Below are 20,112 nucleotides of genomic sequence, written 5' to 3'. Positions count from 1 at the left end.
ATTCTATCATTTAAAGTTTTTGCTATAAAAAATGCTCTCATGACCTCAATATTAAATGGGGCATGACTTTCCAACTTCACCCTCATCCAGTCAGTGGAGATCTATGAATATGCTATCTCCACCTCTTAAGACTCCCTCAAAGTCACATTTGACTCTGCAAAACTTACTCTGCAAGGCTCATATTATAAGTAACAAACAGCAATAAACTAATGATCAGGGCTGCTAACTCTATCAATGAGTGCCAGAATCACATAAGATGCAGCAACCACTTGCACTTCATTTTCAGCAACACATCAACACAGCTGGGTGAGTCTGTCTGCCCTGGGAAGAGGGAGACAGTCAGCTATGTGAGAAGCTTGACATGGTGACCACTTCCCCTGGAAAACCTTTCTTCCCCGAATACTTTTTTAACCAAGTGTGCAAGTGTTTTTACGAGGAAAACGGAGGAAAACTCTCCGGCACCAGGAATTGCAGATGTGAGTGAGACAAAGAGGAAGCATATTAGAAAAATTAAACATACCAACAGGCACTTTCTTACCCGTGGTGTCTTCTGTTTTTTGGGGGTTCTTTTTCATGCCAAATTCAAGAGTACGTGAGAGAAGCCACTGCTTGCATGAGAGCTGTCTCTTCCATGGGAAGACACCAGTATGCCTTGGTCAACCAGAACCAGCGACCACAGCAGCAAACCACGGCTGGTGGAGAGCTATCTGCCCCAGCGTCTTGGAGAAAACACACGAAAAGAATTTGACATACTGGACATGCCTGCTCATGTTTCAGTGTGTCTCATTTTATCATTTAGTAGCAAATCCAAGCTGTTTATGTGTCAAATGTATGAAACCGCTTTTTGAAAAATGTAGACTCCGGACCTCTGTCCTCTTTGGTATTTCTGATGAAAAATCCTTTCTGATGATTGTTTGCGTTAGCTTCTCCTATAACTTGCTTGAGCCCCACCCAGCTTGTTCAACCCCAGTCAGCGTACAGCGAAGATTGATTGTTGTAGTCTGCGTAGGACTATCGGGCTGGCTGGCAATGCCTTTCAAAGGTAGTTGAGTGGTGCTCTGCAGATTTAAAGCAGAAATCCCCTGCTATATTGAGCCCTGATTTTGCTTTGCTGTTTATTTAATCCATAAAAACACCCCGTGTATATGTTAGCATGGTAAAAAGGTTGATTTTTTTAGCGGGGGTAAAATTTTATGTTTGGATTATGTTTCTTGGGTAGTTGATCATTTGCATTTAACACTAAATTTGTGGTCCGATGCCCCTTTGTAAATTGACAATGATTTTAGAGCATTTAGTTTACAAGCAGGATTCTCTGAATTCCAAATATTTTTAAAGATGGAAATATACAAAATCACCTTAATTTCAACATTGACTCTATATGGTTATAAACACATCTTCAAAAGTCAGCAAAGTCTAAGAGAGATGACTCATGTTGGTGTTTAGTCACTAAAGATTAGTGTTGTACGGTTTTCTGGTTTTCTTTTGGCACAAAAAAATGTTTACTGATACATCTGTTTGTGTCATTTGTTTTGCTTCTGGAATTCAGCTGTGTTTATTCTGAATGTGCATGTTAGCCACTTCTGTTCTGACCAGAAAAACCTGGATACATAACAAGCATCAGGTCAAATGTCTGTTTATTATCAGAAAGCCATGCTGTGATGTGATATTCCAGTAAACTAAAGTAAACTTGTGAGGAATCCCCTTCCCTCCTGGAAGAAGCTGTGGTGGTCTACAAACCCAACAATGATGTTAAAATTTGTTGATGTTCACAAGGAAATTCTCTTTTAGCTCTCTGACCACAGGGAGGTCATAGTTTACAGTCAACAAGCTCTAGCACTTGCAAGGGGGTTTGTTTCTTTGCACTCAAGTACACCTAAACAGGGCTTTTATGTTGTACTGTACCCTGCTTGTGCATTCTCTGTATTGATCTATTCAAAGCAAGTGATAAAAGCTTGCTAAATGTTTTGCTAATGCTAATTTTGGACTACTTTTAAGACAAAGTTCAAGTGTTTAGACAACATTTTATTGCATTTTTGGAGTAGCCTACTTCATTTTACGAGTCTGAATATTTGTCTTATGGAAAACATTTACTGTGTGTAATCCTGTTTTCTTTTGTCCATGGCAATTAATCAAACAAGAGTTTCCTGCAACACTTTGCTAGCATTGCTAGCATTGATAGCTATTAATTTCCGGTCAAATTTATTATCATGAGCTGTGCAGTATTCGTTAAATACTTCATGATAATTTTAGGACTATCTGTGGGTGTCATTGATAACGTAAATTCATGCTTTTCTGCTACCTCTCCCCCTACATAATTTTTAAATGTGCAACGAGAGGAAAAGAGGCTCCTGCAAGTTTTGGTTCCTCAATATTCGTGTCTCTTCCCAAATACTAAACGGTAGAGGAACATGAGGAGACACATGAAAATCACCTTGTATTCCACAAGTATCTGTCCCACGATTGAGCTTTACAGTGTTAACAAAAAGAAATGACTGACTAACATAGCTATGGCTTGACTAAAATATTGAAACTAAGTAGTTAGATTATTCAATAAACAAACTTTTGCTCTTACCATCCAGTGACACAAGTGTAACTGACAGGATTTATTTTAACATCAGGTAATATTTTAGGAGATTAATGAATAAGATAATTATCTGACTTCCAAATGTGAAGAAGTAGTGCAAAGCATAACAAGAATGTTGCCCCTTATTTTCTCATTTTCATAAGATGATCCATGCTGGCTCAGCAATAAAGCCACAGTCCCTCCAGCTTTCTCTGTGAACCCCCCCCATCAGCACACTCTTTTCTCATATTCTTTATATTTTGATTTTTACACGGCATTAGAGAGATTTTCTGTGGTGATTATCCAAATTTTTTTTATTATATCTTATTAATCCCGGCCTCCACGGTACGCAATTTCAAGCATCTGATGTTTTCAACAGCTTTATACACACAAGTAGGAGACACAAGCTCAGGATTGTGCATGTTCTTATTTTGGCACATTATAATTGATAGATTCATGCAGTTTTCTGAAGAGAACAGTGGGAGGCAACAACCTTAGGTTTGAGAGGGTAAAAATGTCTCTTACTGCTTTCAGATCTCAGCTTGTTCTCTCCTCAGGTGCTCTCTGTGCTTATAGTATTTACACTGTAAACCATATGCACTTCATTAAGAGCTCAAAATACCTCCAGGCTTTTAAAGATGTCCCCAGATCCCACAGTGTGACTCTCAGTAACGAGGCTGAACTCGTGCTTATGTTTGAAATATAGATTAGGCAGTTTAGTGTGCCATTTAAGGAAGGATTATCAAGGGCAACTCAAGCAAGGCAGATGTCTGAATCTGTTTTTTTCTTCAGGTTTTTCTGCAATGCGTCTCGTTTTCATCTGCTATTGATTAAAACCCAACCCCACAGGGCTCAGTCAGGCCCGTTTCGTCACCCGCTCTGGGAGGAAAATGGTTAGATTATGGCTGAAAATAGCACTTCTCCTCGCTCAAATTCCACAGACTATCTTATTCTGCCATGCACCTTAAAATAGATTCCTCATTGTGGAGATTAAATCTATGAGTGTTCAATACCTCAGGAAGGATGCCTGAAAGATTTGTTTTCAGAGACATTAAGCCCCTTCATGTGTTCTCCGCTGTGTTGATGTGACATTATAACCAATAGAAATGCAAATATGTGCTCAGAGATATTTGCATGAATTAAATGCAGCTGGAATACCACATTATAGCCCCCACAGTGTCAACTGGTTCTGTGTGGATCAATAAATAAAAAAATAATAATAATGGAAGTCTTAATCATGCTCAGATGTGTTCCCTTTACCAGTTGGCAGGGGCAAGAAACAGTCTGTAATACTGTCACTTAGTAATATTGTTTAAAGAGCTGCTTCTGTCCTGGCTGTTGAGAGAATTTCACCTTTAACGTCTCTTTAGGATGTGCACTGAAGGACATATAAACTTCCATTGAGACTCATCCTAATGTTTCTTTTCCCTATTCTCCCCGACTCCCCCAGGCTCCCCATCTCTAAGCGGTACAGGGACGGTAACAGTTCTAGTGGACGACGTCAACGATAACGTTCCTGTTTTCACCTCCTCCACATTCCACACCACCATCACAGAGGATGCCCCGACAGGGACAGACGTGCTTTTGGTCAACAGCTCAGATGCAGACGTGGGCATCAATGGTGTTATAAGGTACAATAATCAGTGTTCACGTTTTCTATCAATCTATTTTTTTTCCACTGACAGTTTCTCTTAAATCAATCATCAGATGTGGTGTTTTGGTTTGATTATGACTTGACAACAGCTTATAAGTCTGAATCCCCACTGGTCAGAAGTGAAGAAGCCTTTGGGATCTTCAGATTTGTAGCTACGTTCCATTAAATCACCAGAGGAAGAGGTTGAAATACAGTAAAAGAAGAACATTATTTCGTTTCACTTATTTCCAAACACATTTACTCAGAAGTAAACCCATAACTCTGTCCATAACTCTGAGGAATCAGTTTCATAAAATTCATTGGAGATCTGTGTCATTCTCTAAAGTTCCACTGTGAGTAATCAGTTTTGCTTTGCTGCCCTTTTATACCCTTTCAAGGCCATCCAAGATTGGGGTTTGGCTTTCCTCAAGCCTTTAGTTAAATGCTTTATCTTAACACCAGATTTCGTGAAATTCCAATTTTACACTGCATTTGACAACAGGAGCTTATTTGTAAAGTATAGAGGTATAGTCAACACCCAAAGTCTTTGTTTTGGGCTGTAGTTAACAAGCTTGGACGACAGCTTTTTCACGCTCACAGCCCCCTCCGTGGGGGAGCTTGTAAGAGCTTCTGGCCAGTCTCTCTCAAGCCGGACGCTGACTCAGGTCCAATCCCTCCTCTTTTCTCAGTAACCCCACTGAGTACACATTGGGGGTACCACAGCATGTTCCAGTTTCCCAAAACAAAGTAATGAGGATGTTAATTGTCTATGACAGTATGAGATGTGCCCATCGGGGGTTCCTGGGGGTTCAAGGTCCTTAATGGAGACCAGAACCGGTTACCTTCAGTTACTGCTTTTTGATTCTCACAGCTCTTTAAACTTAAGCCCCAAACATAGACTATGTTCTGACCACAAGCATGTGAGGACAGTTTATATTGGTGATGATGTCCAAATAAGCTTTGCATCCACCCTTGGTTCACACGTTGTTCTGCAATTTGTCGTCCTATCTCTGGAGGGGGATGCTTTTTCAGGAAACCTTTTCAAAATATGCACTGGTGTGTACATGTATGTGTCAGTTTACATTTATGTCTGGGGTCCTGCTGGAGACTCATGAGATACGGGATGAAACGTGATATTTGTTTGAAAGCAAAGGAGAGTGGCCCCCGGTCCTGATGAGTTTTATGTTACAGTCTATTATGTATGCCATGTTTTGTTTGCATAGTTTGTTATATATTTTTCTAGGTTTTGAGTTTTTAATCATTTTTCTTTTGTAATTACATTGTTCCACACAAACGTAAATTGAATGGAGTAAGATAAATCAAATAAAGGACGTTGGAATGTTCCAACTCCAGCAGGGAAGGCAGTCTGAACCACAGAGACTGTGTGGGCAGTGAAGCAGAAAACAGTGGCTGCATTTGATAGAACATGAAACTCAAAGCCTCGTTCGGTTTACTTACTGATTTGATGTCTCCTGAGTAAAATATGGTGACCATTACTGAGCATATTTTTCTCTTTAATGTGCTTTGCTAAAACTTGAAACAGTGCCCTCTATAGACCATATTGTGACAATTGTGAGCAAGGTCACTCAGTGATTTTCAATGTTGCAGCTTTGCAGTCTTTGTTGAAGAGCGATTCACCTGATGATCACTGTTCACATTACAGACACCAATAATAACACAATTACCTCACTATGATGTAAGATGCTTGATGCAGGATTTGAATTAGTTTCACAGACACTGAGTTTGTGCTTTAAGGTTAGGTATACATACATATTATGTAGCTTATTTCTACAGTTATACATGCACTTTCATGCTGATGCAATGAAAATCACTAACTAAAAATCACTTTATCATATTGACCTGATCAGTGTGTTTTTCATTTTATTTTAATCAGTAGTATTTTCTGAAACACATCCTTTATCTCTCCTACAGCTACAGCCTGAGCGGAGGTCATGGCCAGTTCTCCATCAACCCGGCCACAGGACAGATTATCACCAGCTCCCTGCTGGACCGAGAGGACAGGGCCAATTACCAGCTGCTGGTTGTTGCAACAGATGGAGGGCAGCCTGAGGGCTTGTCCAGCTCTGCCACGGTTTCTGTGACGGTGGCCGACATCAATGACAACCCTCCACGCTTTCACCACCACCCGTATGTGACGCACATCCCCGCCTCCACTGCAGCAGGTTAGTAGGTGCTAAAGGAAAAACCTTTGCACCTCTTTGTCTGGTAAATGGTTTATACCTAATGTGAATTTACCACGTGTAATATTTTTTTTGTTTTATATTATATTTATGCAAACTATGTGTCTTTCACGAAAATAGGTAATGATATTCAAAATAAATTTTTTTTTTCAAAATATCTGTCTCAACATGAGCATCTTTTTGTGCAGATTAAGTGGTTTAAAACTAATCCCTTCCCATTTGTGTCTTCAGGGTCCTTAGTCTTTGCTGTTACTGTCACTGATGATGATTCTGGATCCAACGCCCAGCTGCACTACTCATTAATGGGGCACAACTATGAGAAATTCAAGATTGATCCAGTAAGAGGTGCCATCACTGCCAATGACAGGCTTACTGGAAGTTCGGAAGTTACCCTTACAGTTCGCGTTAAAGACGGTGGAGCCAATCCCAAAACGGATATGACCACCGTGACTGTACGCTTTGTTACGGGAGGAAACTTCCCTGTGATCAAACTGAAGGAGCGGACATTCACATTCCCAGAGAGTCAGCCAAACAACCACATTGTAACAACGGTGACAGGTTCCTCTATGAGGGGTGGACCACTTTCATATTACATCGCCAGCGGCAACCTGGATAGCGCCTTTCATATAGACCAGCTCTCAGGCGAGTTGTCTATCAGACATCCTCTGGATTATGAGCACATTCAGAAGTACGTTCTCTGGATTGAAGCCAGAGATCAGGGCTTCCCACCTTACTCTTCCTATGAAAAAGTGGAAATAACTGTGCTAGATGTTAACGACAACCACCCAGTATTTGATAAGGATCCCTTTCATGCTGAGATACTGGAGAATCTTTCACCTCAGCGAGTGCTGATGGTCTCTGCTGTTGATCTGGACAATGGGCCTAATGGACAGCTGGAGTACGCCATCATTGATGGCAACAATGAGAATAGTTTCAGCATCAATCGAGCCAGTGGTGAAATACGAACCACCAGACCACTGGATAGGGAGAAGGCGGCGCTGTACACTTTGAAAGTGAAAGCCTCTGACCGAGGTTTGCCTCCAAAAAACACAGCAGTCAAGGTGTACATAAATGTGCTTGATGTGAATGACAATGCACCCAGGTTTTCTAAGATTTTTAGTGCTACAGTGGCTGAAAATGCACCTGTGGGTTACACTGTCACCAGAGTCACCACCACAGATGAGGATGCTGGTTCAAATGCCATTAGCCGATATTCAATTACAGATACCAGCCTTCCATTCAATATTAATTCAAACACAGGAGACATAACAATTAGTAGACCACTCAATAGAGAAGACACTGATCACTACATTGTCAAAGTGTCTGCACATGACTCTGGCTGGACAGTAAGCACAGATGTAACCGTATTCGTAACAGATATTAATGATAATGCTCCCAGATTTAGCCGGCCATCTTACTATCTTGACTACCCTGAGCTCAAGGAGGTCGGCTCTCTGGTCACACAGGTGTCTGCCAATGATCCTGATGAGGGTTTCAATGGCAAAATTTTCTATTTCATTCGATCCCAGTCAGAGTATTTCAGAATCAACGCCAGCTCCGGAGAAGTATTTGTCAAGCAGCAGTTAAAGTATCAGAACTCCACAGGGGCTAGTAGTCTAAATATAAATCGCCACAGCTTCATTGTCACAGCCTCAGACCGAGCAGTCAAGCCTTTGATGAGTGAGACTACAGTCATTGTAAACATTGTAGACAGCAATGATAATCCTCCTCAGTTTGACTCATCTAGCTACTTCACACCTGTAACTAAAAGTGTGAAGGTTGGCACCAGACTAATAAGAGTTTTAGCTCATGATAAAAAAGACTTTGGCCTTAATTCCGAGGTTGAATACTCAATAACAGGAGGTAACAGTTCCAGTAAATTCAAATTAGATAAAACAAGTGGATGGATTATGGTTGCCTCTTCCCTCACATCTGATATGAATAAAATTTTCCACATCGACGTCACTGCAAGTGACAGAGGAAATCCTCCGTTGTCAGCACAGACAACAGTGAGAATTGCAGTCACAGAGGAAAATCACCACACACCTGAGTTCTCACAAAGCCAAATCTCAGCTACTGTACCTGAAAGCCTTGCGGTGGGAACAGCAATAAGGACTCTGTCTGCCAGAGACAAAGATAAAGAGATGAATGGCCTTATTACATACAACATTACTTCAGGCAATGACAACGGTGTGTTTGCACTTAATAGCAAAACAGGAGTGTTGTCTCTAGCTCATCCTCTGGACTTTGAAGACAAGCAACGACATGAGCTTAGAGTTTCAGCCACTGATGGTGGCTGGATTGCAAAAACAAGCTATGTCTCTGTCACAGTACACGTGACTGATGTGAACGACAACCCCCCCGTGTTTGATCCTGATGAGTACTTCCCCGTTGTGCAGGAGAATGTTCCCAGTGCCACCACCGTGTTGAAAATGAACGCCATAGACCGCGATTCAGGCGCTAACGCAGTCATGGCTTATGTGATTCAGTCATCAGACAGTGACCTCTTTGTCATTGACCCGAACAGGGGCATCATCACCACCCAGGGCTTCTTGGATTATGAAGCCAAGCAAGTCTACCATTTAACAGTGAAGGCCTTCAATGTTCCAGACGAAGAACGCTGCAGCTTCGCCAATGTCAATATTCAGCTGAAGGGAGCCAATGAATACGTTCCCCGCTTTGTCTCCAAACAGTACTACTTTGAAATCTCTGAAGCTGCTCCAAAAGGCACAGTGATCGGAGAGGTTTTCGCCAGTGATCGAGACCAAGGAGAGGATGGAGTCGTTTACTACCTCATTTTTGGAAAGAGCAGAAAGAAGGGCTTTGGCATCAACAAGAAGACCGGCCAGATTTATGTCACAGGTACTCTAGACCGCGAGAAAGAAGAAAAGATTTCTCTAAAGGTGTTGGCGAAGAATGCAGGAAGCATCCGTGGGGCAGATATTGATGAGGTGTTTGTGAATATCACTATTCTTGATGCCAACGATCCACCTGTTTTTACTCAAGAGTTGTATGATGTGCAAGTTAGTGAGGGTCTGTCACCAGGTGGTCTGGTTACCTTTGTGAGTGCTGAGGACTCGGACTCTGTCCCAAGCTGGAGCAGATTTTCTTACTCCATTGCTCCTGATTTTGATAAAAATGTTTTTACAATTAACCCAAAAACTGGCCAAGTTTCTGTAGCTGCAGAGTTGGACAGAGAAACAACCCCTGTGTATAATCTGACTGTTCTTGCTGTGGATACTGGCACACCTCCAGCCACCGGAAGTGCTACTGTAATTGTAAATCTGGAAGATATCAACGATAACGGTCCTACTTTGACAACCACCTATGCTGAGGTAATGGAAAACCAGAGAGCTGGCACTGCAGTTACATCACTGACTGCCTCTGACACAGATCTACCACCCAACCAAGGCCCTTTCTTATACAGGCTCCTGAGTTCTGGCTCTGCCAACAGCTACTTCAGCCTCAGTTCAGCTGGGGTGTTAACCACCAGTCGGGAGATCGACAGAGAGCAGATTAGTGACTTCTACCTCTATGTTGTGATCAAGGACTCTGGTGTGCCTCAAATGTCCTCCACAGGAACAGTTCACGTCAAAATAAATGATCAGAATGACAATCCTTCAGAGCCGCGCTCAATGGAAATCTTTGTCCACTACTTTGGAAACATGTTTCCCGGAGGCTCTTTGGGAGATGTCAAACCACAAGACCCTGACATTCATGACAGATTTCACTGCTCCCTTATCCCTCCATCCTCTGGTCTGTTTAGTATTCCAACAGGAACCTGCAACCTCAACTCTAAAGCCCGTTCAACAGATGGAACGTTTGAACTAACCATCCGCAGCAGTGACGGTGTCCATGGTTCAGTCAGTAATACAGCCAGAGTTCTCTTCATGGGCTTCACCAATGCCACTGTGGACAACAGCATTCTTATCCGGCTCCACTCTGAAGGAGTCAAAAGCTTTCTCACCAACCACTACCTCAGCTTCTTACGCATTGCCAACTCTCAGCTTGCAGGACTAGGCACAGGGGTTCTGCTTTATGGAGCGTTTGAGCTCAACAATCAGACTTTCCTGATGGCAGCTGTGAAACGGGGCCATGGACAATATGTGAACCCCAGTGGCGTGGCCACATTCTTCCAGAGTATCAAAGACATTTTATACAGACAGAGTGGGGTGCAAATAGATGCGGTGGACCATGATCCATGCACACGTAACCCGTGCCAGAATGGAGGCAGCTGCAAGCGGCGTCTCAGTGTCGGGCCTGATATGAAGACAGAAGAAAGTGTCCCTGTGATCCTTGTTTCCAACCACCCCCTGCAGCCGTACGCCTGCAGCTGCAGGCCCGGATACGCAGGAGCTCTGTGTGAGACAGACATTGACGAGTGCCAGCCATCGCCTTGCCATAATGGCGGCACCTGCCACAATCTGGTTGGGGGTTTCTCCTGCACCTGTCCTGAGGGTTTCACCGGAATGGCCTGTGAGAGGGATATCAATGAATGCCTTTCCAACCCCTGCAAGAATGGGGCGCTGTGCCAGAACTTCCCTGGCGGCTTCAACTGTTTGTGTAAATCCGGATTTGCAGGTACTACACACATTTTATATCAGTCCACACAGTCACTCATGTAAGGCCTGGAAAAATCATGTGGGGATACTCACAATAATGTAGTCACAAATAGCATCACGTCCAATAAAAATATTTGCTTCTGAATGTTTCCAGGAGGTGTTCTAGCCATAGCATTTAGGCAAGGCTGCCAAAAACAGTTTGGTTTTTGGATTGCTTGTCTGTGGGTATCAGCTGTGATACATATCAGCCTGCCATGTTTGCTTTAATAAGAAGGATGATACTAAGCTGACCCTAGTCAAAACTTAAGTCTTGACTTTACACGCTGCTGACCAGTATCCCATTTCATTGTGTGCCTTCGTGCACATGTAGCTATGACCACACACAGACACATTCCTAATCTAATTGTATACACAGGGATTTCTTAATCAAGGATTCAGCATTTAGCTGTGTTTTGAGTTGTTTGACAAATGAGCAGCTTTATAAAAGACTCAATCAGGCCTTATAATTAGGAAATATAATGAATACACAGCGTTATTGGCTCTGATAAAAGGGGGAGTGGATTCTGAGTGGAAATACTTAGACCAGTCATTTGGATCCTGTATGATGTCCAGCCTCTGACTGCAGCATCTGAAAGACATTTTCAGAGCGGGCGATTTGCCTCGAGTCAAGTCATTAATGTCCCTTTTTATTACAATATAAAATTACTGCAAAACTTTAGGTTTCATCAAGATGAATGACCCTCCTGCAGAAATGCACAGATTGACTTACAGTAGTTTGTATGCCCTGACTGTGAACTCTCCACTTCCTGTTTTCCCCGACTGGATTTGGCAGCAGAATCCATCTCCATTAAGCAACTTGTCTCAGGATTTGCAGCATTAAGCATATTTCCAAAGTTCAGTGTCAGTCCTTCTCTGTTGTACCATGTGCCGTGCATCATTTCGGTCTCTCAGTTTTATCATCAGAGTCACATTCCCTATCATGATGTTAAACCTTTAAACTCTTACGTTTGCCTGCATGTGTGGCATGAGGTTCATGTACATTTCAGCATTTCAGCTGTGCACTGCAATAGAAAATAACAGCCTGATCCTGTACAACGCAAAGCAATTTGATCTTGCAGTAAGTTCGAAAGCCTGATTATTCTCAGTGAGAAGAATCAGCCAATTGAATGAGATCATTTCTTTTTTCCTATTAAAGTTTCAAGATGTTGTTGTGGATGAAATGATGTAATCTTGGACAAGTAATGTGGTTTTCAAAATAGCATCACATATATGAAGACATTTTTAAACTGCACTAAAACAGGTGAATTCCCAACTTCCTGTTTTATATTTAATGGTTGATTGAATAGGATTTTACGATTTTAAGGCTGACTACATAGTAACATTTTCTTTGCAGTGCATTTCTCAGCTGTGAGGTGATGAAAGGCCTGCATGACTTGGCCTGTGAGGGAAAGTGAACTGTGTTCCCCTTGAGGGGTTTTCTGTGTTGTCTGCCACCCCATCCATTTTAATTTGTGTTGTTCTATGAACCCAGGCAAAACGTGTGATTCCATCATCAATCACTGTGAGTGTAACCCTTGTTTTAATGGCGGGTCCTGTCAGAATCGAGTGGATGGATATTACTGTCATTGTCCATTTGGTAAGTAATAAGAGGAAACTTTCTGGGTTTAAAGAGGCCCAGTGAATTGAAAAGCAAGATGGATAATTTCACAGATCCCATTCTTTCACAGTTTCTTAAACAAATGTTGACACTCATTTCATTTTGTGGCATCATTTTTCATGCTCTGTATTCCCGTTCTCATGAAAAGCTCTATAATTTGGGAGGAGAGCTTATTACTTTTTAAAGATTCTTTTTTGTTCATATAAATACAACATATAAGAACACTTGGTAAAGATTCGGTTGTATCTGTAGATATTTTTACCATAGCAGGACCGTGAATCACTCATTGGTTTCCTCTCTGATTCGTCCTTTGGTCTGTTTTTGTCCACAGGGGTTTTTGGCAAACACTGCGAACTAAACAGCTATGGCTTTGAGGAGCTCTCCTACATGGAGTTTCCCTCCCTGGATCCCAACAATAACTACATTTATATCAAGTTTGCTACTCTGAAGAGCAACGCGCTGCTTATGTACAACCACGATAACCAGACTGGAGACAAGGCAGAGTTCCTGGCTTTGGAGATCTTCGAAGGACAGATGCGCTTCTCCTTTAACTTGGGCAGTGGAACTTATAAACTGATGACCATGATAAAAGTTTCAGATGGGCAGTTTCACACGGTCATCGCCAGAAGAGCTGGGATGGTAAGAATTGTATGCACTAGTAGCAGTAAGATTGAGGTAAATCTGAATTCCATATAGTATGGACACATGTGACACATTCAGCTGCATTTATATCCTGGAATTTTACAGCTGAAAGCTGCATACACATTTGGCATTTTCCTCTTTTTTGCACCATCATATGATAATGATAATGATAACTCCTCCAAACCACCAGTAGCTCAACTTAAGGTTTTCATGGTTTGTAATTACATTTTACTGCTCGCTGTGATTTACAATACCAGGATCCAAAATGGCCCTGAAAGTTGAAATTGTCTCTTGTGCTCTGAATGAGAGGCTTCACCCTGCCAGCAATGCAGTGGCAATGAAGGAGGAAAAAAAAGAAAAAAAATTCTATTCGCCCTGTCAAATCATCTATAATGTAGCTCTCCTGCTGGACTTCAAATCTGTCATTTCCCGCCGTGCAATGGGGTTTCATAGGAAGCTGGTAAAATCATTAAATTGTCAGTTTTGAGATGGTGGAGAGTGACGGGATGGAAAGGAACACAGCTCACATTGAGAACTGCGAGTCTGTCTGCATATAGTGCCCAGTGAATCATGAGGTGGATATGTTTGCGCTTTTCAAGGGTGAGAGAAAAATGTCTGTGTGTCGTGCCTAAAGTGCCAACTCCCGCAGGCGGTGTAAAGTGAACCTTATCACCGTGTTTGCAAAAGGTGATGTAGGTCATTTCAGTGGTCAGGCTTGAGGTCTGTTCCCAGTTGCTGCGCCTGAGTTCTGAGCCAATCTGAAAAGCAGGCAGAAACCACAGACACGGTCGTGCACTGCTTCTTCGTGAAGGCTCCAAGTAATCAGAGGGAGCAGAGAGTTCACACCGACTGTTAAAATCCCAATGATAGTCATCAGAGTTTGATTTTTGGTCAAATATAATAAATGTACCACAAACTATATTTTTGTCCAGTCAAACTGATTGTACAAGACTTGTGAGAGCCACACCTTCACCTTTTCATGACCTGTTGAAGTTTCAGAAAGCTCTTCCTCAGAAATACGAGGTTTGTGTTCAGTTAAATAATTTTTTGAATTTCAGTTTTAAACAGAGCTGTTTCAGAATGGTAGGTGCTGCCTGTGAAAGGCCAGTGGAGCTGATCAGTCTGGTCTGTTTGGGAGGCTGTTGGCCTGCTTAACTTCTGTATGAATAAATAACACTCTGCTCTGTGTTTCACGGTGAATTCAGAATAAAAATGGAAAATAAATATGTGAAATACATAAGTTTTCTGTGGTAGTTTGACAGAAATATTTTTGAATAAGTCAAGCTGAAGGTCTATTTTCACGTGAAACAACAGCTCCTGTTCCACTACATGCCAATAGAAAATAAGCAAAACGTGGATGAAATACACAATAAGCCAAGTAGTCTGATAAACTGAAAGTATGGAACAAGAGGAAACAGAGAGTGGTTTGCAAATGTAGCTTCACAGTTTAGTTGTCGATCAGCATCAGCGGCTAATCAACAGGCTTTTTATTAGACTAATTATTTGTCCTTGAAACAGGCACAAAATAAATTCGGACCAGCAGTTATTTGACCCATGCACCACAACAGAGAGAAAATGCATCACATTAGTCATGTGGAAAACAGTGATCTCCACCAGCGCTTTCTGCACATTTCTATCAGTGTTAGCAAAAACACATGAAACTAGCTTCTCATCCTTTCATGTTACATTCGGTCCTAATTACCAAGGGGTTTTCTTGTGAGAAATATTTTCTCTTCCACAGAGTGAGACACTTGTCAGTAAATGTAGTGTATTTAAAGCATGACTGCAGCCCCTTTGATCACAGGAAAACATTGATTTAATGTTGATGTGGTTCTTTATGCAGCTTCAGTGAGTCATAAATGTGTTCAAGACTTTTGTACTTCTCCTCACTGTTACTGAATCTTTATGCCTATTTTCATTATCTGATTTGCTTCTATGTGTGTACGTTTTAAGTGAAGTAATGAATGAGGAGTGTGTGTGTGTGTGTGTGTGTGCGTGCACGTGCTCGGCAGGGTCATACTCTCCCAGATGATTTGTGTCAGAGATCCGGGTCGGTGTGGTCCGTGTTTACTTAAACTGTAGGAGAGGTGGAGCGTGATTGCCCCAGTTTTTCAACACTTACACACACTTTTCCGGACAGTTTCCTCACCAGCCCATTTCTTTTCTTCCTAGTGGAGTCGTTCCATCTCAGAGCACACAGGGAGAAGAGACAACAATCTACATCTGGGCAAATGCTTTTGTGCCACTAACGGGAAACAGGAAACATTTCCCGAAATGTCTGGCATTTCTATGCCACTCTCTCGTCAACCATCATAATGAAAAAGGATTTGCCTCATGCCTTGGAACAGTCAAACTAAGCACTGAATGGGGCTTGTTTACACAAATATCAGCAGAGAAATACAGAATCTTAATTTTCAGCAGAACAGTTTTTCGCTGATTGGATATTTGGTCGACTTGTCACCCTTTCTAGACAACTTGAGCTATGAAGACTGATTGTTAGAGCAAACTGTCAACAAGATGAAAGTAATCTTCAGTTGGAGGAACCTAAATTCTATTTAGTCACACCACAAGAAATATGAATATCACATACGGTAAACACATTTCCCAAGTGGTGCCATGTTAAGTAGAGTTTTAAAGGAAAAATAATTAAATAAACATATTTTTCCAGGGGCCTGTAATGTTAAGTATCACATGATTTTGGAGTAAATGGCCAGAAAGATGCATGTCTTCCCCTAAATATGAGGTTTAATGTCTCTATCCAAAAGTCATCTACAAACATTGTGGCAAATTTCATGCAGGCATAATTTTCTGTCTACGATATTAAAACCGCTTCACTGCCCAAAAGGAAGTGTGAATGTATGGGTATGGGTTTGTTCCAGCTTGGCTGCATGTAATGAAAGATGGAATTAGCTTTGATTTTACTAATATATAATTGCAATGGTTTGTGATCATTTGAGCATCTCTTGATGAGCACAACTTCAGCTGACGGATGCTGGTGCTTTTGCTGAAAACACAGCTTGTGCTGGGCTCTGGGTTGAGGTGCAGACGCAACAGTCACCATTGGCAGTTAGCTGCCGCGCTAGCGCCCGCTGCTTCTGTCTCAACTCTTACTGCCTCCATTTGTTGGAATTCTTTATCTTTATTCTCAAGTTCAAGGGGACTTAGTCATTAGTTTGTGTAGATTCTCTAGTAATATTTAACAATATTTAAATGCGTAGTTCAGCATTTTGGCACACACTTCTCTTTCTGGCAGAAAGTTCGAAGAGCAGACAAGACTTGCATTACTCTTGGATCTATGGACCAGATGTTAGGCTACCAGCAGCAGTCCTGTTTCTCATCTTCATGTTATACTAAACTATATAACATCTGAGTGCAGCCTTACAGCGTTTTTCATGAACATACAGAAGTCATTTTGATTTCCCCTAACTCTATGCTTGAAAGTAAATAATCACATTGTCCAAAATGTTAAACTGCTCTTTGAATAACATCAAAATTGTTTATTTAGTGAGTAATGCTTAAAGAAAGACAAAATGAAAAGAAATATTCTTACTCTTGTACTGAATATTTTTATTAGCCTGTAAAAACAATGAAGGTAAATTGGGCACAGAGGACCCGTTACGTCTAATCAGTTAACATTTGAGCATGCTCTACATCCATCCATTAGCTACACCCTATAAATCCCATTGAGGATCGTGGATGTGCTGGAGTCTATCCCAGCTGACACTGGTGAGGTACTCCCTGGACAGGTCATCAGTCCATCACAGGGCTAACAGAGACGTGCATGCTTACATTCACTCCTACAACTGATTTAAATTACCAATTTATCTTAAAATGCATGTCTTTGGACTGTGGGAATAAACCCAATCAGGCACAGAGAGAACTGCAAACTTCCCAAAGAAAGGCCACAGCTAACAGCCATGTTAGAGTTACAATCGTTTTACTGTGAGGTGACAGTGTTAACCACTGTACCGCTGTTTTTGACATCATGCATTTGTTATTTTCTTTGAAAGAAAGAATAAGAAATTTAGATGGACAGCAGCACGTTTGGAGGAAACCAAACACAGCATATCAGCACAAACACCTCATACCAGCTGTCAAGCACGGTGGTGGAGGGCTGATGATCTGGGCTTGTTCTGCAGCCACAGGACCTGGGCACCTTGCAGTCATTGAGTCCACCATGAACTCCTCTGGATACCAAAGTATTCCAGAGTCAAATGTGTGAGCTAAAGCTTGGCTGAAACTGGTTCATCAACAGGACAATGATCCCAAACACAGCAGCAAATCTACAACAGAATGTGTGAAAAAGAAACAAATCAAGGTGCTGCAATGGTCCAAATGCTGTGATGGGACTGTATCATAGCTCTGCATGAACAAATACCTGAAAAATCTCAATAATCTGAAACAACCATGTGAAGATTTATAGGACAAATGTCCTCCACAGCGATATGAGAGACTGATAACGTCATACATAAAGCGATTACTTCAGGTTAATGCTGCTAAAAACGGACTGTAAGAAGTCTTTGCTAAATTGATAATGACTTGATGTGATACGTGTTGTGAGGTTGTATTTTACCTAGTTTTAAGACCCGGTAAGGATTAGCTGCTCTTTTATTTTAGAATGGTTGTAAATGCGGTGAGCTGCGCGTCTATTTTCTGTTTCTTCACTGTAGTGTGTTGCTCTACCAGTAAACTGAGTTAGTGTGACTTCTCCTCCTGACACACTGAGTCCAGCCAACACATTAATCCTCTGATAAGTACAGCTCAATTAAACTCATGTTGATTGAGTGTGACTGAATCAATATAAGCGGGATGTGCATTCCCACATGACACTGGTTATAAAGTGGAAGTGATTAATTGAGATGCAGGGTCATCCCCCGCCACACAAAACAGCGAAGGACACAGCTTGTTGGTGTTTATGTCGACCGTAGTCTGCAGGGAAGGGTTTGAGAAATTTCCTCCCTGAACAATAATTGTTTGAGGTAGTTTTAATGTACAGCTGCTGCTCTCAACGTGACATGCATGTGTGTGTTCTTGTCATCATGTAGGCTGCATCACTGACTGTGGACCTGTGTGGTGATGACCAGGAACCGGGCTACTGCGCTGTGAGCAACGTGGCAGTGCACACTGACTGGTAGGATAATCTCACACACACATATCGTTTACTCAACAGCTGGTTCCATTATCCATCCAAACTGTAAATCAGAAAATACTTATGTTCCAAGGCCTGGAAAACTCAATGAATAATTCTTCAAGTCTGAGAAAATAACGGAAAACCAAACCAAAAAGGTTTCACGTACCTGGTACGAACATATTCGGTTAATATTTCACAGCTGTTGCTCTGCTCTCTGACCCGACAGCAGTTCTTGTCTGCAGTGAATCAACATTACACAGTCAAGAGGTTTAATTGAAGACATGATGTATTTTTCATCAGTAGATGATGACCAACAACTTCCAACCCTTTGGGCTTGTGGTGTCCATGTGCCACGTCTCATTATTTAGTCTCGCATTAAAGAAAATAAAAGAACAAATTTATGGCCTGCTTTAAGGCAGCTGATTCCTCTGTTTTGATTCTATATGGTATTTGCACAGAAAGAGTCACTTCTTATAAATATCTAGGCTTATGGCTTGATGAAAAGCAGGCTTTTAATGCCCATGTTGACAATCCATTAAAAGAGCTTCAACCTAAACCGGCCTTTGTTTCTCTTATTTAGGAAAGTGCTTTTTCATTGCAGTCATTAATAAAATTGAACAATGTTTTTTTACTTTAAGGTAAATTATGATGATGTTATTTATATGCGTTTCTGAGAAGAAAGAAATGGACTTGGCAGGCTCCTGCACTCACCGTTGCAGCTTGTATGATTCTTTGAGATGGTCTTCTCTAAACCAGAGAAGAAAATGCTGTTTATTGCAAAGACGTTGTTCGGTAAACTACCTCCTTACATCTCCAACCTCCTATCATATCACACTAGCTCAAAAGATAGTAGATCTACTTCCAGAACTCTTTCAAATGTTCAGAGCAGGGTAAAACAGCTTTCTCCTTCTACTCGACTTGCTATGATTGGAATGAGCTTTAGAATATCATCAGTTTACAGACACTCCTCTTTTTGGGTTAGGGATAGGACAAATGGAAATGTGTCTTTTCTTTGCTGGCCTATTGGTTATCAGTTAACCCATAACATTCATCTTGTGATTTACGATGACAGTCGACACATACCTGTAGCCAAATAAATTTAAGACTTGGAATTAGTCTGACATCAGGTTTGTTGGAGAAGTATGGTGATGATGAATCATTTATTTCAATCATTAGTTCATGTTGACACCTTGTAGAAACTAAAACTTCTCTGTAATTACATGTTTGAGCTCACACGTCCACTAACTAAATGGACTTATTGGCTGATTGTGCTCAGTTGTGAATGGACGTGAGTCAGCATTTGAGGCTTGCACGCATCCCCTGATGATGACGTGCAAGTTAGAGCCTCACACACTCATAACCCCTGTTACTGTCAAACTCTCTAGATCTATGTTAGTTGCTTCGGATGTCACATGCTTTTCTGACATATTTCTACAACGATGTTATACAGAACCCTCAAAGTCAGAATGACCTCATCTGTTGCTCCACATATGATGCAACCCTTCACATAAATGGATGGTCATTGCCTTTGCACACTGACAGCCTTAAGCCAGGCCTCGTGGGGTGAAAACTTTAGACTTTGCGTGCTTTTGTGTGTGTTTTGTGGTGTATAAGAAAGTTTCTGGGGAGCACAATGTTGTGAAACTCTCTGGCGCACAGAGTCTTTCTGTGTAAGCGTGTTTCAGTTTGAATACCTTTGAACACTAAATGCACATTTGTGAGC

At 41.5% G+C, this 20,112-nt stretch overlaps 1 protein-coding gene across 1 annotated transcript in view; it reads left to right on the top strand.

The window, feature by feature from the left end:
* The window catches only part of fat4 (FAT atypical cadherin 4), a 111,052-nt gene that overhangs the window by 78,338 nt on the left and 12,602 nt on the right, over positions 1–20,112 (top strand). The window contains exons 7-12 of the mRNA XM_072395189.1: positions 4,014–4,194; positions 6,129–6,379; positions 6,629–10,978; positions 12,491–12,595; positions 12,948–13,255; positions 18,304–18,389. Of these exons, the coding sequence (XP_072251290.1) occupies positions 4,014–4,194; positions 6,129–6,379; positions 6,629–10,978; positions 12,491–12,595; positions 12,948–13,255; positions 18,304–18,389 (5,281 nt within the window). The remainder of the gene's footprint in view (positions 1–4,013; positions 4,195–6,128; positions 6,380–6,628; positions 10,979–12,490; positions 12,596–12,947; positions 13,256–18,303; positions 18,390–20,112) is intronic.

This window comes from Leuresthes tenuis, unplaced genomic scaffold (assembly GCF_036924035.1).
Source record: "Leuresthes tenuis unplaced genomic scaffold, fLeuTen1.0.hap1 SCAF_11, whole genome shotgun sequence".
Taxonomy (NCBI): Eukaryota; Metazoa; Chordata; class Actinopteri; order Atheriniformes; family Atherinopsidae; genus Leuresthes; species Leuresthes tenuis.
Note: the sequence above shows the minus strand (reverse complement) of the source record. Positions and strands in the feature narration are given on the sequence as shown.